The 27,748-nt window shown below is 52.3% G+C and overlaps 1 protein-coding gene across 1 annotated transcript; it reads left to right on the forward strand.

Annotated features, from left to right (window-relative positions):
- The first annotated feature begins 572 nt into the window (after nt 1-572).
- On the forward strand, nt 573-27,593 carry LOC140390571 (TNF receptor-associated factor 2-like). Its single transcript, XM_072475753.1, has 8 exons — nt 573-937; nt 5,701-5,779; nt 8,267-8,365; nt 9,098-9,169; nt 13,064-13,408; nt 16,730-16,907; nt 25,510-25,658; nt 27,299-27,593. The coding sequence occupies exons 1-8, from the start codon at nt 741-743 to the stop codon at nt 27,512-27,514; spliced, it is 1,335 nt and encodes a 444-aa protein (XP_072331854.1). The 5' UTR covers nt 573-740; the 3' UTR covers nt 27,515-27,593.
- The last annotated feature ends 155 nt before the right edge of the window (nt 27,594-27,748 follow it).

The raw sequence follows: 27,748 nt of genomic DNA on the forward strand, positions 1-27,748 counted from the left end.
GTCCTTCTAGATGGTGGTGGCCGTGGGTCTGGAAGGTGCTGCCTGAGGAACCTCGGTGAGTTCCTGCAGTGAATCTTGTCGATGGTGCACACGGCTGGCACTGTCCATCGGAGGGGGAGGGAGTGAATGTTTGTGGAAGGGACGCCAATCAAGCGGGGCTGCTTTGTCCGGGATGGTGTGGAGCTTCCTGAGTGTTGTTGGAGCTGAGCTCATCCAGGCAAGTGGAGAGTTTTCCATCACACTCCTGACTTGCGCCCTATGGAATATCAGACAGACTTCGGACAAAATCTCGAAGGGGGAAAGTGAAAGCCGAACTATTCCAATCCTCATCAAAACTGAAATGAAACTAGTTTGGCGCCTGAATCCGAAGATGCGAGTGTAGGTGTCATTTCCTGTGACGGTCATTCAAGAAGAACGCCTCTTTATTTGTTGGACTCATGCCCTGAACATCATGGGAGTTTTTTGCCTCATCATTCTGTCTGTCGCAAGATTAAACCCATTTTGCTGACAAATATTGTGGCCGTGGAGATGGGGTGGGGGGGGGGGGGGGGGTGGGCTGCTGATGATGCACTGTAACTTAAAACATGTTTCAGTTCTGATTATACGAGAAATTCTCAGTGACCGTACGTTTTTTTTTTACTGTAATTGACACTCAGGATTCCTCTGCGAACCAAGAGAGAGAGAGAGAGAGAGAAAATAACATTTATTTCCCCGTGACTTCCGACACGAGTTTGCTGGTGATGAAGTCTGCAGGCCAGCTCCTGAACTACTGGTCCTCGGAGCCCCGTGACCGTGACAACATTCTGGGTTACGCGACCAGCACGGGCCGGGAATACGAACGCAAGTACTACTGCGGGGCCTGTGAGCGTCTGATGAGGGATCCAGTGCAGACAGAATGTGGACATCGGTTTTGCCAGAGGTGCTACGGAATGCTTCTGTAAGTTTGTGCAGAACGTCATGGTCGATGGGACAGACTATGTGGCACAAGTGACCAGTTGAAAGTCCTGATAAGGAAGCAATGGGAGAATTGGATACTTAGTCCTGGAGCGCCCGATGTACGGTTCCTTTCACTGTACGAGGATTCAGTCTTCTCTTCCGCTGTTCTCAGAGGGCTCAGAGTGTGGGTCAGGGGCGAACCCCTAATCCAGCTCCTCGCCTGCTCCAAAAACCAATTCAAATTGAATCCAATTCATGGTCCCCACAAGAGAGACATACCAGCTCTGAGCCAGAAGACTCAATCTACACTACACTTGATCTTAGCCAAAAGTCCGAGAAGCGATCCTCTTCCGCTGTTCTGTATGTCAGGACAGGCAGAGGCCATTCAGCCTCCTTAGCTCTTTCCTGCTGTTCGATTAGATCACGGGCAATCTGTATCTTAACTCCCATATATCTGCTTTGTGTCCCCGTGTGACCCCTCAATTCCCCTCGTCTGCCAGCTTCAGGTTTTACATTGTCAGGCGACTCTTGGTTGTGACAGGAATTCTTTGGGGGGATGGGTGGTGGGGATTGTGTGTGTGACTGTGTGTGTGACCGTGAGAGCGTATGTGTGTGTGACGTGTGAGAGTTTCTGTGTGAGAGTGTCTATATGTGTGACTGTGTGTGTGACTGTGTGAGAGTGTCTGTGTGTGTGTGACTGTGTGAGAGTGTCTGTGTGAGAGTGTCTGTGTGTGACTGTGTGTGTGACCGTGTGAGAGTGTCTGTGTGTGTGTGACTGTGTGAGAGTGTCTGTGTGTGACTGTGTGAGAGTGTCTGTGTGTGACTGTGTGAGAGTGTCTGTGTGTGACTGTGTGTGTGACCGTGTGAGAGTGTCTGTGTGTGTGTGACTGTGTGAGAGTGTCTGTGTGTGACTGTGTGAGAGTGTCTGTGTGTGACTGTGTGAGAGTGTCTGTGTGTGACTGTGTGTGTGACCGTGTGAGAGTGTCTGTGTGTGTGTGACTGTGTGAGAGTGTCTATGTGTGACTGTGTGAGAGTGTCTATGTGTGTGACTGTGTGAGAGTGTCTGTGAAATTGTCTGTGTGTGTGACTGTGTGAGAGTGTCTATGTGTGTGTGACTGTGTGAGTGTCTGTGAAATTGTATGTGTGTGTGACTGTGTGTGTGACTGTGTGAGAGTGTCTATGTGTGTGACTGTGTGAGAGTGTCTATGTGTGTGACTGTGTGTGTGACTGTGTGAGAGTGTCTATGTGTGTGACTGTGTGAGAGTGTCTGTGAAATTGTCTGTGTGTGTGACCGTGTGAGAGTGTCTGTGTGTGTGTGACTGTGTGAGAGTGTCTGTGTGTGACTGTGTGAGAGTGTCTATGTGTGTGTGACTGTGTGAGAGTGTCTGTGAAATTGTCTGTGTGTGTGACTGTGTGAGAGTGTCTATGTGTGTGACTGTGTGAGAGTGTGACTGTGTGTGTGACTGTGTGAGAGTGTCTATGTGTGTGACTGTGTGAGCGTGTCTGTGAAATTGTCTGTGTGTGTGACTGTGTGAGAGTGTCTATGTGTGTGTGACTGTGTGTGACCGTGTGAGAGTGTCTATGTGTGTGACTGTGTGAGAGTGTCTATGTGTGTGACTGTGTGAGCGTGTCTGTGAAATTGTCTGTGTGTGTGACTGTGTGAGAGTGTCTATGTGTGTGTGACTGTGTGTGACCGTGTGAGAGTGTCTATGTGTGTGACTGTGTGAGAGTGTCTATGTGTGTGACTGTGTGAGAGTGTCTATGTGTGTGACTGTGTGAGAGTGTCTGTGAAATTGTCTGTGTGTGTGACTGTGTGAGAGTGTCTATGTGTGTGTGACTGTGTGTGACCGTGTGAGAGTGTCTATGTGTGTGACTGTGTGAAATTGTCTGTGTGTGTGACTGTGTGTGTGACTGTGTGAGAGTGTCTTATGTGTGTGACTGTGTGTGAGACTGTGTGTTAGTGTCGGTGTATGTGTGCGTGAGTGAGTGTGGGTGTAAGAGTGTGTGTGTGTCAGTGTGTGTATCTGTGTATTTGTGTGTGTGTGTGTATCTGTGTGTCTGTGTGTGAGTGTGCGCGTGTATGTGATGTTTGTGTGCATGTGACTGAGTGTATGCATGTGAGCATGTGTGTTTGTTAGTTGTCACTGAAAGGGGCAACACAGGTGGAGAAGGTAGTCAAGAAGGCATACGGCATGCTTGCCTTCATTGGCCGGGGCATTGAGTATAAGAATTGGCAAGTCATGTTGCAGCTGTACAGAACCTTAGTTAGGCCACACTTGGAGTATAGTGTTCAATTCTGGTCGCCACACTACCAGAAGGATGTGGAGGCTTTAGAGAGGGTGCAGAAGAGATTTACCAGGAGGTTGCCTGGTATGGAGGGCATTAGCTATGAGGAGAGGTTGAATAAACTCGGTTTGTTCTCACTGGAACGAAGGAGGTTGAGGGGCGACCTGATAGAGGTCTACAAAATTATGAGGGGCATAGACAGAGTGGATAGTCAGAGGCTTTTCCCCAGGGTAGAGGGGTCAATTACTAGGGGGCATAGGTTTAAGGTGCAAGGGGCAAGGTTTAGAGTAGATGTACGAGGCAAGTTTTTTACACAGAGGGTAGTGGGTGCCTGGAACTCGCTGCCGGAGGAGATGGTGGAAGCAGGGACGATAGTGACATTTAAGGGGCGTCTTGACAAATACATGAATAGGATGGGAATAGAGGGATAGCTGGGCAGCACGGTAGCATTGTGGATAGCACAATTGCTTCTCAGCTCCAGGGCCCCAGGTTCGATTCCGGCTTGGGTCACTGTCTGTGCGGAGTCTGCACATCCTCCCCGTGTATGCGTGGGTTTCCTCCGGGTGCTCCGGTTTCCGCCCACACTCCAAAGATGTGCGGGTTAGGTGGATTTGCCATGATAAATTGCCCATAGTGTCCAAAATTGCCCTTAGTGTTGGGTGGGGTTGCTGGGTTATGGGGATAGGGTGCTCTTTCCAAGAGCCGGTGCGGACTCGATGGGCCGAATGGCCTCCTTCTGCACTGTAAGTTCTATGATAAAAAAATTCTATGATACGGACCCCGGAAGTGTAGAAGATTGTAGTTTAGTCGGGCAGCATGGTCGGCGCGGGCTTGGAGGGCCGAAGGGCTTGTTCCTGTGCTGTACTTTTTTTTGTTCTTTGTGTGTGTGAGTGTGTGAATGTATGACTGAGTGTGTGGCTGTGTGAGTGAGTGATTGTGTGTTAGTAAGTGTGTGCGAGTGTGAGTGATTGTGTTAGTGAGTGTGACTGAGTGTGTGTGACTGAGTGTGTGTGACTGAGTGTGTGTGACTGAGTGTGTGTGACTGAATGTGTGTGACTGCGTGAATGAGTGTGTGAGTGAACGTGTGTTAGTGAGTATAAGTGTGTGAGTGTGTGTGTGAGTGAGTGTGTGTTCTCTACCTCACAATAGTGACTGTACTTGCTAAGGGATTACTGTGAGTGCTTTCGGAATGTCATGACATCATGCTGTTATAAATGCATTTATTCGTCTCGCACCCGTCAGCCCAAACACAAGAATGCCAAACTTCAAACTCTCCCAACAATTTGTACTGCAAGAGAAAAGGAGATTGGTTCAAAGTTAACTTTGACTGGCTGGTGTGCAGTCATGGAGAAGGAACATGGGCCCGACAAGCTCCTGATTCAACAAGGGTGCAAGGTCGGGCAGCAGGGTGGCGGTGGGTTAGCCCTGCGGCCTCACGGCGCCGAGGTCCCAGGTTCGATCCCGGCTCTGGGTCACTGACTGTGTGGAGTTTGCACATTCTCCCCGTGTCTGCGTGGGTTTCGCCCCCACAACCCAAAAGATGTGCAGGGTAGGTGGATTGGCCGCGCTAAATTGCCCCTTAATTTGGAAAAAAAATGAATTGGGTACTCGAAATGAACAAAAAACAAGGGTGCAAGGCTCCAACATATTTCTGTTGTTCGCAGAGAATGGGTCGCTATACACGAATGTATGTCATTTATAGCAAGCCCATTCTAGCAGGCACATTTTGAGCTCGACTGGTCATTGGTTGTCCGTGTAGATATTAGTGCACTCAGGAGTGTTCAGCAGGTGCTGCCCAATCGCGCAATGTTTTGTTTTGGGCTTTGCAAGCTCCAGGCTGGTTGGCTACCAGCCATCAGCCAATCACGAGGAGATATGGCCCACATGCTTCGCACCACCCCGGCATTGAAATCACACACAACGAGTGGCGTCCTGCTTGCCACACAGTTGAGCAAGGGCCTGTATGAATTTCAGTGATCATAGGATCCCTACAGTGCAGAAGGAGCCTAATCGTCTCATCTGAGCTGCACCGACCCTCCATACGAGCACTGTATTTCGGCCCTAGTCCCCCGTCATATTGATCGTGACCCATCCACCTAACCTGCACATCTTTGACAAGTCGCCGGAGCATCCGGAGGAAACCCATGCAGGGGGAGGATGTACAAACTCCACACGGACATTCACCCAAGGCCGGAATCGAACCCGGGGTCCCTGGAGATGTGAGGCAGCAGTGCTAACCACTGCGCCACCCGCCGCCCGTACATTCCAGTGATCATTCTCCACCTCGTTTGCAAGTGGTGCGAGCCGTCAGTATGAGCTCCACGAGACTAGCGCTGCGCCTGAGGTACCGATACTAAGGGCCTGCGTGGGCGGTATCAGTATCACCGCTGACAGGCTGGCTGGTATCGGATGAGAGGTATGTTCCTGTGCTAAAATTAACCCCTTCACTAAAACGTATCTGCCTTCTCTTGCCAACAGGAAAGAATCAATGACTTGCCCGTCCTGCCTGAAAGAAAATGAAATAGTTGAGAATGGTTCAGTGGCCTTGCTACAAAAAGTAAGCACGCATGTTCTGCAATGGGGAGGCGGTGACGTAGTAACACCACTGGATTAGTAATCCAGGGGTCCAGAGCTAAAGTCCTGGGTGGGGCGGGGGATGGGGGGGGGGGGGGGGGCACGGGTTTCAAACCCACCAAGGCAGGCTGGAGGAATTTAAATTCTATTAATAAAATCTGGTATCTAAAGTAGTCTCTGTGACGATGACCCCGAAGTTGACTGTCATTAAAAACTCATCTCGATCACTGAGGTCCCTTTAGTGGGGAAGGAAATCTGCCGTCCTTACCCGGTCTGGCCTGCACGTGACTCCAGACCCACACCGATGATTTTTGACGCTTAAAATGCCCTCTGAAATGGCTGGGCGGGACACTCGGTTCAAGGGGCAACTAGGGACGGGCAACAAACGCTGAGTTCAGCCACTGACGCCCAAAGTCCGTGAAATAACTGTTTTTTAAAATGTTCTGTTTAAGATCAAGATACGGGATTGAAATATTTCAATAATCGTGCTGAAACATTTGATATGATTTTGTTTTGATTTGATTTTGATTTGATTTATTGTCACATGTGAAGTACCCTGAAAAGTATTTTTCTGCGGCCGAGGGAACGTACACAGTACGTACATAGTAGACAAAAGAATAATCGACAGAGTACATTGACAAATGGTACATTGACAAACAGTGATTGGTTACAGTGCGGAACAAGGGGCCAAACAAAGCAAATACATGAGCAAGAGCAGCATAGGGCATCGTGAATAGTGTTCTTACAGGGAAAAGATCAGTCCGAGGGGGAGTCGTTGAGGAGTCTAGTAGCTGTGGGGAAGAAGCTGTTCCTGTGTCTGGATGTGCGGGTCTTCAGACTTCTGTACCTCCTGCCTGATGGAAGGGTCTGGAAGAAGGCAGTGCCTGGGTGGGAGGGGTCTCTGATAATGCTGTCTGCCTTCCTGAGGCAGCGGGAGGTGTAGACAGAATCAATGTGAGGGGGGCAAGCTGGTGTGATGCGTTGGGCTGAGTTCACCACACTCTGCAGTAAACATTCAGAAATAGCCAGGTTGGGAGGCTTTGTACCACAACCCCTTATTTAAAGATAACTTCTCTGCTTGGTTAACAAATTTCTTCACACAATCAATTTGTTGTTTTAAACAAATTTACAGCACCCAATTCATTTTTTCCAATTGAGGGGCAATTTAGCGTGGCCAATCCACCCACCCTGCACATCTTTGGGTTGTGGGGGCGAAGTGCAGCGAAGGTTTACCAGACTGATTCCTGGGGTGGCGGGACTGACGTACGAGAAGAGACTAAATCGTTTGGATTATATTCATTGGAGTTTGGAAGAGTGAGAGGGGATCTCGTAGAAACGTACAAAATTCTAACAGGATTAGACAGGGTAGATTCAGAAAGAATCTTCCCAATGGTGGGGGAGTCCAGAACTAGGGGTCACAGTTTGAGGATAAGGGGTAAACCTTTTAGGACTGAGGTGAGGAGACATTTCTTCACCCAGGGAGCGGTGAATCTGCGGAATTCACTCCCACAGAAAGTAGTTGAGGCCAGAATGTTGTGCAATTGCAAGAAGGAATTAGATACAGGTCTTGGGGATAAAGGGATGGAGGGATATGGGGGGGAAGGCGGGATCAGGGTATTGAACTTGATGATCAGCCATGATCATAATGAATGGCGGAGCAGGCTCGAGGGGCCGAATGGCTTCCTCCTGCATCTATTTTCTATGCTTGTGCGATATGCCGCGAACATTCACAATTCATAATCTTGTCAAATCAAAAGAGTTTAAATATCGGAGAATATTAGAAATGACCTGACATTGGCTTGTTTGTCTGGTAGTTGATAATCTGGCATTCTGAATAGTCACCTTTGTTCCCCAGTGTGACCAACGGACCACAAACTGAGAAGTAATTAGTCGACTTTATGAGGCGCGTGCTTCCAAAATGTCATGAAAGGCTATCGTTCTTTGCTCTGTCAGCACCTTTTTAACAAATAGTTTTCAGATATTGCTCAATTGAAATTCAACGGGGATGTGAACTATCTCTCTAGTAAGTTTCATAAGCTTCTCCACTAATTCAGAATGTGATTGCATTCTTGCTATTTTTGGCTAAAACCTTGGAACTAAAGTTTACAGAAATTCAGGGATGTGTGTGTGTGTTTTTAACATTCCTGTGTGAGGTGTTTCCATTTAAGATTTGTGCTTTAGGTCAATTTATCAAACAGAGCCAATGGATTCATTCCTATTTTCCTGCCATTTCTGCACAGTTCTTTTTGTTTGTTCCAGCACTGTGAACAATTTATAAATAAAATATGTGCACAATTTCTAAAGAAATAACCTGACGTTGGCAATCAATAATTGTCACCCGCCTGGACATGGCTGGGATAACCAACTCTTAGCCAGCCACACGGTGCAAACCGAGGTTGCCGTTGTTTCTGGTGAAGGGGATTTGGTGCTGATTACGTTTTACTCACGGTCCCCCTCTTTTTTCTTGCAGTGTTTTAAGGACAGGGCGATCGAGAAAGAGATTCTGAATCTCCAGGTGTTCTGTCACAACCAGGGCTGTACGTGGTCGGGCCCCCTGAGAGAGCTGGAGGTTAGTCGCCGTCTGAGAGCGCCTTCATTGTCTTCCGCGTTTCCTCGTCGCCAGGGTCCAGGGTTCGATTCCCGGCTTGGGTCACTGTCTGTGCGGAGTCTGCACCTTCTCCCCGTGTCTGCGCGGGTTTCCTCCGGGTGCTCCGGTTTCCTCCCACAGCCCAAAGATGTGCAGGTTAGGTGGATTGGCCAAGAGCAGGAGACACTCCTGGTCAGCCACACAGTGGCGTCCCGTCAAACTGCATATATATATGCAGTTCTGGCGGCAGGCTAGCGAACTCTTCCAGGAATAACTAACTCCGGAAACAGGCGAAAGTCTGCCTTAGTGCACCTTTAGACGCGGGACGAGAACAGAGGAAGACAGACAGTGTGAAGTGTTTAAAGATCAGTTCACTCTGGGGCAGCACGGTGGTTAGCACTGCTGCCTCATGGCGCCGAGGTCCCAGGTTCGATCCCAGCTCTGGGTCACTGTCCGTGTGGAGTTTGCACATTCTCCCAGTGTCTGCGTGGGTCTCGCCCCCACAACCCAAAGATGTGCAGGTTAGGTGGAATGGCCACGCTAAATTGCCCCTTAATTGGGAAAAAATGAATTGGGTACTGTAAATTTAAAAGTCAATGGTCTCAGAGGGGCAGTCGAAGAGGCGGCGGGTGACGGGGTGGAACCCCGCGATCGTTTTATCTTCTTTATCTTCACTTCTCTTCGTCATCGCAATTTTCATTCCCGTTGTTCCAGGAAAAGCACAGAACGACTTGCGAGCAAAAGCCGCTGAGGTGCCCCTTTAACGTGGTCGGCTGCACGGAGATGGTGAGTGCTGGGCAGAGGATACAGCGGGGTGAACGTTGGGAGCGCGGGGGGGGGGGGGTGGCTGAGGAACCAGAGCAGGTCGGCCGGGTGGAAAGGGGGGGGGGGGGGAGGCCAGAACCTGCAGTGACGCAGCATCCCTCACGACCCCGAGGTGTCCCAAAGCACTTCCCACCCGGTGGAGTATTTCCCCCGAAGCGCAGTCGCCGTCGTCGGGCAGGGCAACGCGACAGCCAATGTGCCCGCAGCAAGCTCCCACAGATAGCGATGTGACAGTGGCCAGAGAGTTTGCTTTATGTTTACGGATTTTGGTTGAGGGAGCCACGTTGGCCCCCTCCTCAAAACAACGCCAAGTGTCTTTCCAGGTCCATTTGGGAGGGCCCACATAGCTGGCTAGCTCCGCTTATGGTTAATGGGGAGCCCAATGCAAGGAGCATGGGTCTCTGTGTAATGACCTTTTATACACAATGAACGTAGGATGCTGGGAAGAACTGAGGACCACAAGGGCCTTGCGGTTCATGTCCACAGATCCCTGAGGACAGCGGGACAGGTAGATAAGGTGGGTAAGAGGGTATATGGGATACTTGCCTTTGTTAGCCGAGGTATAGAATATAAGAGCAGTGAGGTTATGATGGAGCTGTACAAAACGCTGCTTAGGCCACAGCTAGTGTGCAGTCCTCGTCGCCACACTATAGGACGGATGTGATTGACTGGAGAGGGTGCAGAGGAGATTCACCAGGATGCTGCCTGGGCTGGAGCGTTCCAGCTGTGAAGAGAGGCGGGTTAGGCCGGGGCTATTTTCCTCAGAGCAGAGAAGGCTGAGGGGGGCCCTGATCGAGGTGGACAAAATTATGAGGGACACAGATAAGGTGGATAGGAATCCCCTCAGACGAGAGTCAATAACCAGGGGGCACAGATTTAAGGTCAGGGGCATTAAGAGGGGATTTAAGGAAAACCTTTTTCAGCCAGAGGGTGTTGGGAATCTGGGACTCGCTGCCTGAGAGGGTGGGAGAGGCGGGAACCCTCACAACATTGAAGAAGCATTTCGATGAGCGTTTGAAACGCCGTAGCGAACAAGGCTATGGAGCAAGTGCTGGAAAATGGGATTGGAGTGGATAGGAGCTGGATGGCCGGCACAGGCGATGGGCCGAAGAGAAGAGTCATGAACTCTATGACTCTCTATCGCAGTCACGGGCCTCAGTTTAATGTCTCCTCAGGCTCCTCCTGGCGACTGGCGCTATGAGGCCAGCGTGAGTCTTACGCTCAGGTTTCCAGAGCGGTGACTTGGAAACGCAACGGGCGCGACATTCCGCCCACGTCGCAGAGGCAGCTCGTCACCGGGGGTTTGTGTGTGCCATCCATCCCTCTGCCGGGGGGGTGGGGGGGGGGGGGTGCAGAGAGTCAGCGGAAGATCCCGCCAGCTTCCATGGTGGGAAAACCCCAAACCTTTTGTCCTCTTCCGCTGATCCTTCCGCTGAGCTGGTACGGAGCCCCCATCCGCCTCTCCGTCCCAGTCCTCTGCTCTCCTGTCTCAGAACCACACAGCGTGAAAGAGGCCCTTTGGACCATCGAGTAGACACACCAACCCTCTGTCAGAGCGCCCGACAGCGCACTCCCCCTGCCCTGTCCCCGTAACCCCACCTAACCTTTGGGCACCAAGGGTCAATTTTATCATGAACAATCCACCTAACCTGCACATCTCTGGACTGTAGGATGGGGGGTGGAGGGGGGGGGAAGGAAATCTGCCGTCCTTACCCGGTCTGGCCTACATGTGACTCCAGACCCCCACACTAGCCCGCCCGCCGATCGGTAGGCCCCGATCGCGGGCCAGGCCACCGCGGAGGCCCCCCCGGGGTCGGATCCCCCCCCCCCCCAACCAGGACGGCCCCCGCAGCCAGAACTCCGAGGTCCCGCCGGGTGGGACCGTACTCCGGCGGGACAAGGCGGGTTCCCGGCCCGGAGAATCGCGGGGTCGGAGCACCCGGAAGAAACCCACGCAGACGCGGGGAGGACGTGCAGACTCCGTGCAGACAGTGACCCAAGCCGGGAATCGAACCCGGGACCCTGGCGCTGTGAAGCCACAGTGCTAACCACTGTGCTACCGTGCTGCCCCTGGGATGGGTAGCGGGACCCGGCCCCGTTCCGCTACTTGTATTTGGCGGGAGGACTTTTTCAAATGTGGGCGTCACGGGCAAGACCCAGCATTTGTCGCCCGTCCCTGGTTACCCTTTGAACCGAGTGTGACACATTTCAGACGGGGTAATTGAGAGCCAACCACATGGCTGTGTGGGGGTCTGGAGTCACATGTAGGCCAGACCGGGTAAGGGCGGCAGATTTCCTTCCCTCAGGGACCAGATGGGTTTTTACAACGATTGGCTAGATTCATGGTCACCATCACTGAGATTGGCTTTCAATTGCAGCTGTTAACGCGACAGGAGTCAGCCACGTACAAAGTTAGCTGTGGCGTTAGACTGGGCCTCTGGATTATTAGTGCGGTGCTATCACCCCAGCACGACCATCTCCCCACAAATGGCCCATTTGTCACGTTTTGCGCAAGAGAATCAAGAAATACAATGGCAGCAGCAGCCTTAACACTGGACCGTAATCCAGCTGAACGAATTGGCAAGGGAGCTGGATGTTCCATTTCCTTCCCCTGAGCCTCACTGGGCAGCCTGGTCGGTGCGGGCTTGGAGGGCCGAAGGGCCTGTTCCTGTGCTGTATGTACTTCTCTTTGTCCTTTGACTGCTGGATGTTTCCTGGTCTCCCCCTTTCAGCTGAGGACGCCTTGCAAAGCACGATGCTTAACGAGGCGTTGGCTTATCATCGAGCCATGGAGGTCTACAGTCTGCGCCGTCAAAAACAACCACCTAAGTATCTAAATCCCAATTTCCAGCACTTCGCCCATAGCCTTGACATCGCAAGGGCACATCGAAATGCTTCTTCAATGTTGTGAGGGTTCCCGCCGCTACCACCCCTTTCAGGCAGCGAGTTCCAGATTCCCAGCACCCTCTGGGTTAAAAATGTTTCGCCTCACAACCCCTCGAAACGGCCGCACGGTGGCACAGTGGTTAGCACGGTGGCTTCACAGCGCCGGGGTCCCGGGTTCGATTCCCCGCTGGGTCACTGTCTGTGCGGAGTCTGCACGCTCTCCCCGTGTCTGCGTGGACTTCCTCCGGGCGCGCCGGTTTCCTCCCACAAGTCCCGAAAGACGTGTTTCTTAGGTGAATTGGACATTCTGAATTCTCCCTCTGTGTACCCGAACAGGCGCCGGAATGTGGCGACTAGGGGCTTTTCACAGTAACCTCATTGCGGTGTTAATGTACTTGTGACAATAAAGATTATTAAACCTCCTGCTCCTTACCTTAAATCTATGCCCCCAGGTCATTGACCCCTGCACCAAGGGGAAAGGTTACTTCCTGTCTATCTGTGCCTCTCATCATTTTATCCATCTCAATCATGTCCTCCCTCAGTCTCCTCTGCCCCAAGGAAATCAACCCCAGTCTATCCAATCTCTCTTCATAACGAACACTCTGCAGCCCAGGCAACATCCTGGTAAATCTCCTCTGCATCCTTTCCAGTGGCTATCACATCCCTCCTGTAATGTGGAATCCAGAACTGCGCACAATACTCCCGCTGTGACCGAACCAGCGTTTTATACAGTTCCAGCATAACCTCCCTGCTCTTAAACTCTCTGCCTCAGCTAATAAAGACAAGTTTACCATCTGCCTTCTTAATCACTGTCTCCACCTGCTCTGCTACCTTAAGGGACGGGTGTACATGCACAGCAAGGTCCCTCCGATCCTCGGTGCTTCCCAGGATCCTGTTGTCATCCTGTATTCCCCTTGCCTTGTTTGTCCTGCCCAACTGCATCAGCTCACACTCACCGTGCCTTCACAGGTCCCCAGCCACAAGGTCCACGAGCATAATCAGGCCTCGATGCAGCAGCACCTGTACTGTGTGCTGCAGAGTCTGCAGGGCCTGGTGAAGCAGGCCGGCGTGTCCAGCGAAGGCCCCGTCCTGGCGCAGACCATCGGGAGAGACAAGGGGAGGGGCCCGAAGTCTGACGGGGACAAGGAGCCCTGGCGAGACAGGGCCGAGGAGGAGCTGAAAGTCAAAGTCCAGACCTTCGAGAACATTGTCACTGTCCTGAACCGCGAAGTGGGGGAGACGCTGAACGCGGTGTTGGCGCAGGAGCGATCGCTGAAGGAGCAGGAGGCCGTGACCGCACAGCTGAAGAGCAAGGTAAATGTTGATTAGCGGGCGGTGTGCCAAATAAAGACCGTCGAGCGTCGGTTGGCCTGGATGACCACAGGCCTCCAAATAGTTTGTGAGCCATCAGAAGGTTGTATGATAATGGAAGTGTGAGAATATTATGAGACACTCAGGAGGCTATTCTGCCCTTCTGTGCACATACTGGCTCATCCCTTCCCCCTCCCCCAACCACCCTTCAAGCAGATCACTGCGCAATGTCGCGTCTCCCCATTTCCCCACTCTCTGGTTCCTTTGCCAAATATTTGACACCTCTGCCCTCTGGTGCCGTCTCCAGAGAAGGTTACCGAGGACGATCATAGAATTCCCACAGTGCAGAGGAAGGCCATTCAGCCCATCGAGACTGCACAGACCCTCTGAAGAGGCACCCAAACCTTGCCCCCCCCCCCCCCCCCCCCCCCCCCGCCCGCCCTATCCATGTCACCCCCACCTACCTTTTGGACACAAAGGGGCAGTTTAGCGCCTAACCTGCACGTCTTTGGACTGTGGGAGGAAACCGGAGCACCCGGAGGAAACCCACGCAGACACGGGGAGATCGTGCCGACTCCGCACAGTCACCCCGAGGCCGGAATCGAACCCGGGTCCCTGGCGCTGTGAAGCAACAGTGCTAACCGCTGTGCCAACGTGCCACCTATGATTCTGAATCCGGGAATGGAGGGATTTTCTAATGAGGGGAGTGATGTTTTGGGTGTTCTGGATCACAAACAGGTCACCAACACTGGAAGTGGTGCAACTCTATTTTATTATAAGGTTAACTATATTAACACACTTGAACTGTGGGTAAATGCAATACCAGCTTTAACTGTTGACCCTTGCCTAGTCCGAACCAGTCGATGCACTCAGCACATGGTGAATGTCTGTGTTGCAGGCTGTGAGCTCTGTGCTCCGATCTGGCTGCTACTAGAATGAGCGGGAACTCTGATGCCCCCTGTCTTTATAGTGCGTGTGCTCTCACTGGTGATTGGCTGCGGTGTTGAGTATGCTGATTGGTCCCACTGCATGTCCATCAGTGTGTGTCTGCACTATGATATACTGGTGTATATTATGACAGAGAGGTTGAGTAGGTTGGGCCTGTACTCATTGGAGTTTAGAAGAATGCGAGGGGACCTTATTGAGACATATCGGATTCTCAGGGGGTTTGACAGGGGAGACACTGAGAGGATGTTTCCTCTTGTGGGAGAGTCTAGGACCAGAGGGCACAATCTCAGAGTCAGGGGGTCGTCCATTTGAGACAGAGATGAGGAGGAATTTCCTCTCTCAGAGGGGAGTGAATGTGTGGAATTCTTTCCGGCAGAGAGCTGTCGAGGCCGGGTCGTTAGGTATGTTCAAGGCCGAGAGAGACAGATTGTTAATCAGTCAGGGAATCGAGGGTGATGGGGAGAAGCCGGGAAAGTGGTTAAGGATTGTCACATTGGATCATTCATGGTCTCATCGAATGGCGGAGCAGACTCGATGGGCCGAAAGGCCTACTACCTACGGATTAGGGTCTTATGGAGGCTGCCAATGAAAGACAGGGAGGCAGTAACCAGACAACACCCCCACCCCCACCACCTGCCCTGTAAATGGTGAATCAGCTTCACTCTCACTCATCCTAGGTGAGGGATATCGACGCCACCTCCTCCTTGGAAAAGAAGAGTGGCGATGGGCCAGAGGAAACGGGATGGGCGTGGTGCGGAGAGGGGGGGTGGGGGGGCAGTGGGAATCATTCTGAGTGGCGGCGTACATTAACGAGGCCACAGCAAAGGCCTGGGTTTGAGGTAGGATCGAACGACTGGGAACTTAGACGTGCATTGAGACTTGGCGAGACAGCGTTGGACGACTGTGAGCAGATTGCCCCCCCCCCCCCCCCCCCCGTGATATTTTTTAAAAAGACACACGTCGGGATTATCTGTTCCCCCCCCCCCCCCCCCCCCCCGCCCGCGTCGGGTTTTGCGGAGCGCTCTTCCGTCCCTGCCTATGACGGAGGCTGTTTCCACGGCGTGGGTCCTTTGTTGTTGAGGAACCCGGTGCGTGGGAGGAGGGGGAGGTGGGGGGGGGGGGGGGGAGTTGACAGTGGGGGTCCCGCTGGCGGTCAGGCCTGGAGATGTTTGGGCCATAGAGGTTAAGAGGCTGCCTCTGTGCTGTAAATCCCACGTCCTCTCCCCACACTGCTACCTTTATCAGTAATCGCTCAACCAACCACCCTTCCCATTGAGTCGAGCACCCTCAGCCCCTGTGCCGTGGAGTAAAACACTACTTATGCACAGGGAAGACTTGGGGAATTTTTGTTTGCTTTAGTCACACAACACCAACAAATAATGCCCCTCCGCACCCCGTCCCCGTCGCTAATCGGCTGTGATGGCAAGATTCAGATGAGACAAAGATCTGTAGAGGGGCAGGGAGTATTGAGGAAGCAGGCGGGCTGCAGAAGGACTTGGACAGGCTAGGAGAGTGGGCAATGAAGTGGCAGATGGAATACAATGTGGAAAAGTGTGAGGTTATGCACTTTGCAAGGGGGAATTTAGGCACAGACTATTTTCTAAATGGGGAGATGCTTTGGAAATCAGAAGCACAAAGGGACTTGGGAGTCCTTGTTCACGATTCTCTTAAGGTTAACGTGCAGGTTCAGTCAGCAGTTAGGAAGGCAAATGCAATGTTAGCATTCATGTCGAGAGGGCGAGAATACAAGACCAGGGATGTACTTCTGAGGCTGCACAAGGCTCTGGTCAGACCCCATTTGGAGTATTGTGAGCAGTTTTGGGGCCCGTATCTAAGGAAGGATGTGCTGGCCTTGGAAAGGGTCCAGAGGAGGTTCACAAGAATGATCCCTGGAATGAAGAGCTTGTCGTATGAGGAACGGTTGAGGACTCTGGGTCTGTACTCGTTGGAGTTTAGAAGGATGAGGGGGGATCTTATTGAAACTTACAGGATACTGCGAGGCCCGGATAGAGTGGACGTGGAGAGGATGTTTCCACTTGTAGGAAAAACTAGAAGCAGAGGACACAATCTCAGACTAAAGGGACGATCCTTTAAAACAGAGATGAGGAGGAATTTCTTCAGCCAGAGGGGGTGAATCTGTGGAACTCTTTGCCGCAGAAGGCTGTGGAGGCCAATTCACTGAGTGTCTTTAAGACAGGGATAGATAGGTTCTTGATTAATGAGGGGATCAGGGGTTATGGGGAGAAGGCAGGAGAATGGGGATGAGAAAATATCAGCCATGATTGAATGGCGGAGCGGACGCGATGGGCCGAGTGGCCTAATTCTGCTCCTATGTCTTATGGTTTTACCTCACAAGTCATAAATTTACTTCCCCAGATCCGGCAACATGAGAAAGCGAATTGCCTCAAAGACCTGGTGATCGCTGACCTTCAGCTGCGCCTCGAAACGCTGGAACACACCTCGTACAACGGCACCCTCGTCTGGCCCATTCCCGACTTCAGTCGGAAGATGCAGGATGCCATTGATGGGCGGGTTCCCTCGATCTTCTCCCCGCGTAAGTCCTCATGGCCAATTCACCAGGCTGATCCGTGGGAGGGCGGGATTGTCCCTACGAGGAAGGTGGGCCTGGATTCTGGACAGTTTTGAAGAGTGAGAGGTGATCTCATTGAAGTGTACAAAACCCTTCCCGGGCTCGACAGAGTAGATGCAGACGGGATGCTTCCCCTGAACGAGGGCTGTTGCGAACCAGGGACCATGGGCGGGATTTTCCCTTCTGGATTTTCCCAGGCCGGCAGGAGAACCGGCGCCAACCACTCCGGCGTCAACAGCCCCCGAAAGTGAGGAATTCTCCGAGAGTTTCAGGGGCTAGTTTGACGGCGGAGTGGTTGGCGGCGCTCCAGCCGTCGCCAAAGGGCCGGCGCGGGTTTGAGAGCCTGCACAGACCGGCTGGCGTATTTCCTTATATTGTGGCTACCAGGGCAGGTCAGAGGCTGGGAATCCTACGCAAGTAACTCACCTCCTGACCCCCCAAAGCCTGCCCACCATCTACAAGGCACAAGTCAGGAGTGTGATGGAAAACTCTCCACTTGCCTGGATGAGCTCAGCTCCAACACTGAAGAAGCTCAACACCATCCAGGACAAAGCAGCCCCGCTTGATTGGCGTCCCTTCCACAAACATTCACTCCCTCCACTGTCAGACAGTACATTCCAGATCCTAACCACTCGCTCTGTGAACCTGCCTCCACCACACTCTCAGACAGTGCATTCCAGGTCCTAACCACTCACTGTGTGAACCTGCCTCCACCACACTCTCAGACAGTGCATTCCAGATCCTAACCACTCGCTGTGTGAACCTGCCTCCACCACGCTGTCAGACAGAGCATTCCAGATCCTAACCACTCGCTGTGTGAACCTGCCTCCACCACACTGTCAGACAGTACATTCCAGATCCTAACCACTCGCTGTGTGATCCTGCCTCCACCACACTGTCAGACAGTACATTTCAGATCCTAACCACTCGCTGTGTGAACCTGCCTCCACCACACTGTCAGACAGTGCATTCCAGATCCTAACCACTCGCTGTGTGAACCTACCTCCACCGAACTATTAGACAGTACATTCCAGAACCTAATCACTCGCTGTGTGAACCTGCCTCCACCACACTCTCAGACAGTGCATTCCAGACCCTAACCACTCGCTGTGTGAACCTTCCTCCACGACGCTGTCAGACAGTGCATTCCAGATCCTAACCACTCGCTTTGTGAACCTGCCTCCACCACACTCTCAGACAGTGCATTCCAGACCCTAACCACTCGCTGTGTGAACCTTCCTCCACCACGCTGTCAGACAGTGCATTCCAGATCCTAACCACTCGCTGAGTGAACCTGCCTCCACCACACTGTCAGACAGTGCATTCCAGACCCTAGCCACTCGCTGTGTGAACCTGCCTCCACCACACTCTCAGACAGTGCATTCCAGACCCTAACCACTCGCTGTGTGAACCTTCCTCCACCGCGCTGTCAGACAGTGCATTCCAGACCCTAACCACTCGCCGTGTGAACCTTCCTCCACCACGCTGTCAGACAGTGCATTGCAGCCCCTAACCACTCGCTGTGTGAACCTGCCTCCACCACGCCGTCAGACAGTGCATTCCAGATCCTAACCACTAGCTGTGTGAACCTGCCTCCACCGCACTGTCAGACAGTGCATTCCAGGTCCTAACCACTCGCTGTGTGAACCTGCCTCCACCACACTGTCAGACAGTGCATTCCAGATCCTAACCACTCGCTGTGTGAACCTACCTCCACCGCACTATTAGACAGTACATTCCAGAACCTAACCACTCGCTGTGTGAACCTGCCTCCACCACACTCTCAGACAGTGCATTCCAGACCCGAACCACTCGCTGTGTGAGCCTTCCTCCACCACACTGTCAGTCAGTGCATTCCAGATCCTAACCACTCGCTTTGTGAACCTGCCTCCACCACACTGTCAGACAGTGCATTCCAGATCCTAACCACTCGCTGTGTGAACCTGCCTCCACCACACTGTCAGACAGTGCATTCCAGATCCTAACCACTCGCTGTGTGAACCTACCTCCACCGCACTCTCAGACAGTGCATTCCAGACCCTAATCACTCGCTGTGTGAACCTTCCTCCACCACACTGTCAGACAGTGCATTCCAGATCCGAACCACTCGCTGTGTGAATCTGCCTCCACCACACTGTCAGTCAGTGCATTCCAGATCCTAACCACTCACTGTGTGAACCTGCCTCCACCACACTCTCAGACAGTACATTCCAGATCCTAACCACTCGCTGTGTGAACCTGCCTCCACCACACTGTCAGACAGTGCATTCCAGATCCTAACCACTCGCTGTGTGAACCTGCCTCCACCACACTGTCAGACAGTGCATTCCAGATCCAAACCACTCGCTGTGTGAACCTACCTCCACCGCACTATTAGACAGTACATTCCAGAACCTAACCACTCGCTGTGTGAACCTGCCTCCACCACACTCTCAGACAGTGCATTCCAGACCCTAACCACTCGCTGTGTGAACCTTCCTCCACCACGCTGTCAGACAGTGCATTCCAGATCCTAACCACTCGCTTTGTGAACCTGCCTCCACCACACTCTCAGACAGTGCATTCCAGACCCTAACCACTCGCTGTGTGAACCTTCCTCCACCGCGCTGTCAGACAGTGCATTCCAGACCCTAACCACTCGCTGTGTGAACCTTCCTCCACCACGCTGTCAGACAGTGCATTGCAGCCCCTAACCACTCGCTGTGTGAACCTGCCTCCACCACGCCGTCAGACAGTGCATTCCAGATCCTAACCACTCGCTGTGTGAACCTGCCTCCACCGCACTGTCAGACAGTGCATTCCAGGTCCTAACCACTCGCTGTGTGAACCTGCCTCCACCACACTGTCAGACAGTGCATTCCAGATCCTAACCACTCGCTGTGTGAACCTACCTCCACCGCACTATTAGACAGTACATTCCAGAACCTAACCACTCGCTGTGTGAACCTGCCTCCACCACACTCTCAGACAGTGCATTCCAGACCCTAACCACTCGCTGTGTGAACCTTCCTCCACCACGCTGTCAGACAGTGCATTCCAGATCCTAACCACTCGCTTTGTGAACCTGCCTCCACCACACTGTCAGTCAGTGCATTCCAGATCCTAACCACTCGCTTTGTGAACCTGCCTCCACCACACTGTCAGACAGTGCATTCCAGATCCTAACCACTCGCTGTGTGAACCTACCTCCACCGCACTATTAGACAGTACATTCCAGAACCTAACCACTCGCTGTGTGAACCTGCCTCCACCACACTCTCAGACAGTGCATTCCAGACCCTAACCACTCGCTGTGTGAACCTTCCTCCACCACACTGTCAGTCAGTGCATTCCAGATCCTAACCACTCGCTTTGTGAACCTGCCTCCACCACACTCTCAGACAGTGCATTCCAGACCCTAACCACTCGCTGTGCGAACCTTCCTCCACCGCGCTGTCAGACAGTGCATTCCAGACCCTAACCACTCGCTGTGTGAACCTTCCTCCACCACGCTGTCAGACAGTGCATTCCAGACCCTAACCACTCGCTGTGTGAACCTGCCTCCACCACGCTGTCAGACAGTGCATTGCAGCCCCTAACCACTCGCTGTGTGAACCTGCCTCCACCACGCCATCAGACAGTGCATTCCAGGCCCTAGCCACTCGCTGTGTGAACCTGCCTCCACCGCACTGTCAGACAGTGCATTCCAGACCCCAACCACTCGCTGTGTGAACCTGCCTCCACCACGCTGTCAGACAGTGCATTGCAGCCCCTAACCACTCGCTGTGTGAACCTGCCTCCACCACGCCGTCAGACAGTGCATTCCAGGCCCTAGCCACTCGCTGTGTGAACCTGCCTCCACCGCACTGTCAGACAGTGCATTACAGACCCCAACCATTCGCTGTGTGAACCTTCCTCCACCGCGCTGTCAGACAGTGCATTCCAGACCCTAACCATTCGCTGTGTGAAAAGGTCTCTTCACGTGTCTCCATTCCTCCTTCTGCAAATCATCCTAAATCTGTGCCCCTCTCGTCTCGATCCTTTTACAAGGGGGAACAGTTTGTCCCCATCGACCCTGTCCAGCCCCCTCGTGAGTTTGACCATCTCGATCAAACCTCCCCTCAGCCTCCTTCTCTCCGAGGAGAACGTTCCCAACCCTCTCCAATGCATCCTCGCAGTAAAACATAGAAAATTGGAGCAGAAGGAGGCCTTTTGGCCCTTCGAGCCCGCTCCGTCATTCATCACGATCATGGCTGATCATCCAACTCAATAGCCTAATCCCGCTTTCCCCAATATCCTTTTCCCCCTTCGCCCTCAGTGCTATATCTAATTGCTTCTTGTAAACATACAATGTTTTGGACTCAATCTCTTCCTGTGGTAACGAATTCCACAGGCCGACCGCTCTCTGGGTGAAGAAACTTCTCATCTCTGTCCTTAATGGTCGACCCAGTATCCTCAGACTGTGACCCCTGGTTCCAGACACACCCACCATCTGGAACATCCTTCCTGCATCTACCCGGTCCAGTCCTGTTAGAATTTTATAGTCTCTATGAGATCCCCCTCATTCTTCTGAACTCCAGCGAGAACAATCCCAACCTCGTCAATCTCTCCTCATACGTCAGTCCCGCCATCCCTGGAATCAGCCGGGTAAATCTTCGCTGCTCTCCCTCGAGAGCAAGAACATCCTTCCTCAGAGAAGGAGACCAAAACTGCCCACAATACCCCAGCTGTGGCCTCACCAAGGTCCTGTATAATTGCAGCAACACATCCCTGCTCCTGTACTCGAATCGTCTCGATATGGTCCCTGTAACCATTCTTGTAAATCACTGTCTCCCTGTCTAAAGCCTTCACATTTCAAAGTGTATCGTCTGGAACTGGACACAATACTCCAGTTGACGCTGAACTGGTGTCTTATACAAATTCAGCATACAAATTCAGTACAGGGATCCCCTGTGGTCGTTTCCCTTAGTAACAAGTATACAGCTTTGGATACTGTTGGGGGGGGGGGGGGTACTTTCCAGGGGTAAGCCATGGGGTACAGGTCTCTGGCACAGAGTCTGTCCCTGTTGCTCAGAAGGGAAGGGGGGAGAGGAGTAGAGCATTAGTCATTGGAGAGTCCATAGTTAGGGGGATAGATAGGAGATTCTGTGGGAACGAGAGAGACTCGCGGTTGGTGTGTTGCCTCCCAGGTGCCAGGGTCCGTGATGTCTCGGATCGTGTTTTCGGGATCCTTAAGGGGGAGGGGGAGCAGCCCCAAGTCGTGGTCCACATAGGTACCAATGACATAGGTAGGAAAAGGGATAGGGATGTAAGGCAGGAATTCAGGGAGCTAGGGTGGAAACTTAGATCTAGGACAAACAGTTATTATCTCTGGGTTGTTACCCGTGCCACGTGCTAGCGAGACGAGGAATAGGGAGAGAGAGGAGTTGAACACGTGGCTACAGGGATGGTGCAGGAGGGAGGGTTTCAGATTTCTGGATAATTGGGGCTCATTCTGGAGTCGGTGGGACCTCTACAAACGGGATGGTCTACACCTGGACCAGAGGGGTACCAATATCCTGGGGGGGGGGGAAATTTGCTAACACTCTTTGGGAGGGTTTAAACTAGTTCAGCAGGGGTTTGGGAACCTGAATTGTAGCTCCAGTATACAAGAGGTTGAGAGTAGTGAGGTTATGAGTAAGGTTTCAAAGTTGCAGGAGTGTACCGGAAGGCAGGAAGGGGGTTTAAAGTGTGTCTTCTTCAATGCCAGGAGCATCCGGAATAAGGTGGGTGAACCTGCGGCATGGGTTGGTACCTGGGACTTCGATGTTGTGGCCATTTCGGAGACATGGATAGAGCAGGGACAGGAATGGTTGTTGCAGGTGCCGGGGTTTAGATATTTCAGTAAGCTCAGGGAAGGTGGTAAAAGAGGTGGAGGGGTGGCATTGTTAGTCAAGGACAGTATTACGGTGGCAGAAAGGACGTTTGCTAAGGACTCGTCTACTTAGTGTGGGCTGAGGTTAGAAACAGGAAAGGAGAGGTCACCCTGTTAGGGGTTTTCTATAGGCCTCCGAAAAGTTCCAGAGATGTAGAGGAAAGGATTGCAAAGATGATTCTGGATAGGAGCGAAAGCAACAGGGTAGTTGTTATGGGGGACTTTAACTTTCCAAGTATTGACTGGAAACGCGATAGTTCGAGTACTTTAGATGGGTCCATTTTTGTCCAATGTGTGCAGGAAGGTTTCCTGACACAGTATGTAGATAGGCCAACGATAGGCGAGGCCATATTGGATTTGGTACTGGGTATTGAACCAGGACAGCTGTTAGATTTAGAGGTAGGTGAGCACTTTGGTGATAGTGACCACAATTCAATTACGTTTACTTTAGTGATGGAAAGGGATAGGTATATACCGCAGGGCAAGAGTTATATCTGGGGGAAAGGCAATTATGATGCGATGAGGCAAGACTTAGGATGCATCGGATGGAGAGGAAAACTGCAGGGGATGGGCACAATGGAAATGTGGAGCTTGTTCAAGGAACAGCTGCTGCGTGTCCTTGATAAGTATGTACCTGTCAGGCAGGGAGGAAGTGGTCGAGCGAGGGACCCGTGGTTTACTAAAGCAATCGAAACACTTGTCACGAGGAAGAAGGAGGCTTATGTAAAGATGAGACATGAAGGTTCAGTTAGGGCGCTCGAGAGTTACAAGTTAGCTCGGAAGGACCTAAAGAGAGAGCTAAGAAGAGCCAGGAGGGGACATGAGACGTCTTTGGCAGGTAGCATCAAGGATAACCCTAAATCGTTCTATAGATATGTCAGGAATAATAGAATGACTAGGGTAAGAGTAGGACCAGTCAAGGACAGTAGTGGAAAGTTGTGCGTGGAGTATGAGGAGATAGGGGAGGTGCTAAATGAATATTTTTCGTCAGTATTCACACAGGAAAAAGACAATGTTGTCGAGGAGAATACTGAGATTCAGGCTACTAGACTAGAAGGGCTTGAGGTTCATAAGGAGGAGGTGTTAGCAATTCTGGAAAGTGTGAAAATAGATAAGTCCCCTGGGCCGGATGGGATGGGTGGTTGATGGGAAATGTTCAGACTGGAGTCCAGTTACTAGTGGTGTACCACAAGGATCTGTTTTGGGGCCACTGCTGTTTGTCATTTTTATAAATGACCTGGAGGAGGGCGTAGAAGGATGGGTGAGTAAATTTGCAGATGACACTAAAGTCGGTGGAGTTGTGGACAGTGCGGAAGGATGTTACAAGTTACAGAGGGACAGAGATAAGCTGCAGCGCTGGGCTGAGAGGTGGCAAATGGAGTTTAATGCAGAAAAGTGTGAGGTGATTCATTTTGGAAAGAATAACAGGAAGACAGAGTACTGGGCTAATGGTAAGATTCTTGGTAGTGTGGATGAGCAGAGAGATCTCGGTGTCCATGTACATAGATCCCTGAAAGTTGCCGCCCAGGTTGAGAGGGTTGTTAAGAAGGCGTACGGTGTGTTAACTTGTATTGGTAGAGGGATTGAGTTTCGGAGCCATGAGGTCATGTTGCAGATGTACAAAACTCTGGTGCGGCCGCATTTGGAGTATTGCGTGCAATTCTGGTCGCCGCATTATAGGAAGGATGTGGAAGCATTGGAAAGGGTGCAGAGATTTACCAGAATGTTGCCTGGTATGGAGGGAAGATCTTATGAGGGAAGGCTGAGGGACTTGAGGCTGTTTTCATTAGAGAGAAGAAGGTTAAGAGGTGACTTAATTGAGGCATACAAGATGATCAGAGGATTGGATAGGGTGGACAGTGAGAGCCTTTTTCCTTGGATGGTGATGCCTAGCACGAGGGGACATAGCTTTAAATTGAGGGGAGATAGATATAGGACAGATGTCAGAGGTAGATTCTTTACTCAGAGAGTAGTAAGGGCGTGGAATGCCCTGCCTGCAACAGTAGTGGACTCACCAACACTAAGGGCATTCAAATGGTCATTGGATAGACATATGGACGATAAGGGAATAGTGTAGATGGGCTTCAGAGTGATTTCACAGGTCGGCGCAACATCGAGGGCCGAAGGGCCTGTACTGCGCTGTAATGTTCTATAACGTCCTTGCTCTTGTACCGTATGCCCCTATTAGTAAAGCCTAGGATATAATAAGCTTTATTAACCGTCCTCTCAACCTGTCCTGCCAACCTGTCCTGCCACCTTCAATGATTTGGGTCCCTCTGCCCCTTTTAGAGTTTTACCCTTTCTTTATTTTGGATTCTGTCTCCGTGCTCTTCCTACTGAATCACTTCACATTTCTCCGCGCTGAACTCCATTTGCCGCCCAGCTGCCCGCTTCACCACCTTGTCCATTGTCCCTTTGACCCTGTCTCCTCTCCGCCCGCAATTTCTGACATCCCCTTCTCTTTCAATCGCCGGGCTGCCTCCTGGCTCCGTCTCCTTCCAGACGCTGGGTTTAGCCTCCTGTGCTGTGAACCTTTCACAATGTCAAGTCAAAAAAAAAGGGGTCAAAGTGGGCCAATTGGGCGAAAGGTAATGAGTTGAATTTTGATGGAACGGTGCATTTGAGCGCAATTCTGGATGGAATATTTATCGCTCACCTTTCTCTCCCTTGCAGCATTCTTTACATCTTACAGCGGGTACAAGCTCTGTCTGCGGCTATATTTGAACGGCGACGGAGTGGGGGCCAACACCCATCTCTCGCTCTTCCTCGTCATAATGAAGGGAAAATGCGATGCCATTTCAGAATGGCCTTTCAGCAAGAAGGTACAAAAACAACCTGGAATGCACAGGGCAGTGAGCGCGAATCCCACCCCCGCCGGTTGCCGAATTCTCCGGCACCGGATATTCGGCAGGGGTGGGAATTGTGCCGCGCCGGTTGGCGGCCCCCCCCCCCCCCCCCCCCGGCGATTCTCCGGCCCCGATGAGCCGAAGTCCCGCTGCTGGAATGCCTGTCCCGCCGACGAGAATCAAACCACCTCTCTTACCGGCTGGACAAGGCGGCGCGGGCGGGCTCCGGGGTCCTGTGGGGGGGCGATCTGACCCCGGGGGTGCCCCCACGGTGGCCTGGCCCGCGATCGGGGCCCACCGATCCGCAGGCAGGCCTGTGCCGTGGGGGCACTCTTTTCCTTCCGCCTTCGCCATGGTCTCCACTATGGCGGAGGCGGAAGAGACCCCCTCCACTGCGCATGCGCGGGGATGCCGTGAGCGACCGCTGACGCTCCCGCGCATGCGCCGCACGGCAGTTTTGCGCCAGCTTGCGGGGCACCAAAGGCCTTTCCCGCCAGCTGGCGGGGCGGAAATCAGTCCGGCACAGGCCTAGCCCCTCAAGGTCAGGGCTCGGCCCCTCAAGATGCGGAGGATTCCGCACCTTTGGGGCGGCGCGATGCCGGACTGATATGTGCCATTTTCGGCGCCGGTCGGCGGACATCGCGCCGATACGGAGAATCCCGCCCAAAGTCTCTGCCATTTCCTTGATTCCCGTCATTAATTTCCCGGTTTATCCTCCCAAGTTAAAAAGTAAAAGTCGTCATAGTTCCAGGTGACCATAGGCTGCTTTCCCCTTTAAGGGGGAGAGCGGACTGGTGGTGATTTAATCACCACACCTCAGGCAAGGGGCAAGGTTGAGAAGGTAGGCCTTCATGAATAACCTTCATGAGGGCAGCGCAGTAGCACAGTGGTTAGCACTGCTGCTTCACAGCGCCAGGGTCCCAGGTTCGATTCCCGGCTTGGGTCACTGTCTGTGTGGAGTCTGCACCTTCTCCCCGTGTCTGCGTGGGTTTCCTCCGGGTGCTCCGGTTTCCTCCCACAGTCCAAAGATGTGCAGGTTAGGTGGATTGGCCGTGCTAAATTGCTCCAAAAAAGGTTAGGTGGGGTTACTGGGTTATGGGGATAGATTGGAAGTGAGGGCTTGAGTGAGCTTTTTCCAAGGCCAGTGCAGACTCGATGGGCCGAATGGCCTCCTTCTGTGGAGGGAGAACACAAGAGTCCAAATGATCGTCCTGCGGCAATGAAGAAAGGTAGAATTTGGCCGTGGAGGTGAGGCAGAATACAAAAACAGGGTTGGGGTAAAGGAGAGATTGACAAATGTGTCACGGACATAAGACAAAGCAGGGGGGGGGGGGGGGGGTGTTAATGGTGCCATGAAATACGGAAGAGTGCCAATAGTGGCGAAAGGTAAGATAGCAGAATGTGTAACTGGGAGCAGAATAGGGTCAGGGGCCAAGTGGGCGGGGGGGGGGTGCTGGGAAAAGCCAAGGGATCTGAAAAACAACGAACGACAAAAGTGGAGGGGGGTCAAGAAAGGGGAACAGGCCAAGTAAAAATGTTATTCGTAGGGAGAGCAGGGCTGGCAAAGTGCGCGGGGAGAAAATAGAGTGAACTTCCCTTCTCCCTTTGACTCCCAGGTGACCTTTAAACTCTTGGATCAGAGCGAGCGGCGTCAGCACGTGGTGTCGGCCTTCAAACCGGACGTGAACTCCGCCTCCTTCCGCAAGCCCACCCAACCCATGAACGTCGCCAGCGGCTGCCCGGAGTTCCTCACCCTCGCCCAGCTCCGTGCCAACTGGCGCGGCTTTGTTGCCGACGAGGTCATGTTCATCAAAGTCATCGTGGAACCTTAGACATGACGAATAACGAAGGGAGCCTCAATGTCGGAAAGCTGTATTTATAATTTCTTAAACATAAATGATATTAACAGAACGTTTTCTGGATAAAGTAAAGGGAGTGGCGATGAACGCAGGCTCTTGTGGACCGTCAACACCTGCTCTCCGGGCTGTGGCTCTGTATCATTGCATGATATAATTCTGCAGACCCTACTCTTCAGTCCCTCGGAGCCAGGGGCAGGCCAAAGTGCG

Source organism: Scyliorhinus torazame, chromosome 14 (genome assembly GCF_047496885.1).
Source record: "Scyliorhinus torazame isolate Kashiwa2021f chromosome 14, sScyTor2.1, whole genome shotgun sequence".
Lineage (NCBI taxonomy): Eukaryota > Metazoa > Chordata > Chondrichthyes > Carcharhiniformes > Scyliorhinidae > Scyliorhinus > Scyliorhinus torazame.

Coding starts and splice junctions, on each gene's coding strand:
- LOC140390571 (XM_072475753.1), top strand. CDS start 741: ATGAAGTCTGCAGGCCAGCTCCTGAACTACTGGTCCTCGGAGCCCCGT. Junction 9,170..13,063: donor TGGTCGGCTGCACGGAGATG/GTGAGTGCTGGG, acceptor GTGCCTTCACAG/GTCCCCAGCCACAAGGTCCA. Junction 16,908..25,509: donor TCCCTCGATCTTCTCCCCGC/GTAAGTCCTCAT, acceptor TCTCCCTTGCAG/CATTCTTTACATCTTACAGC.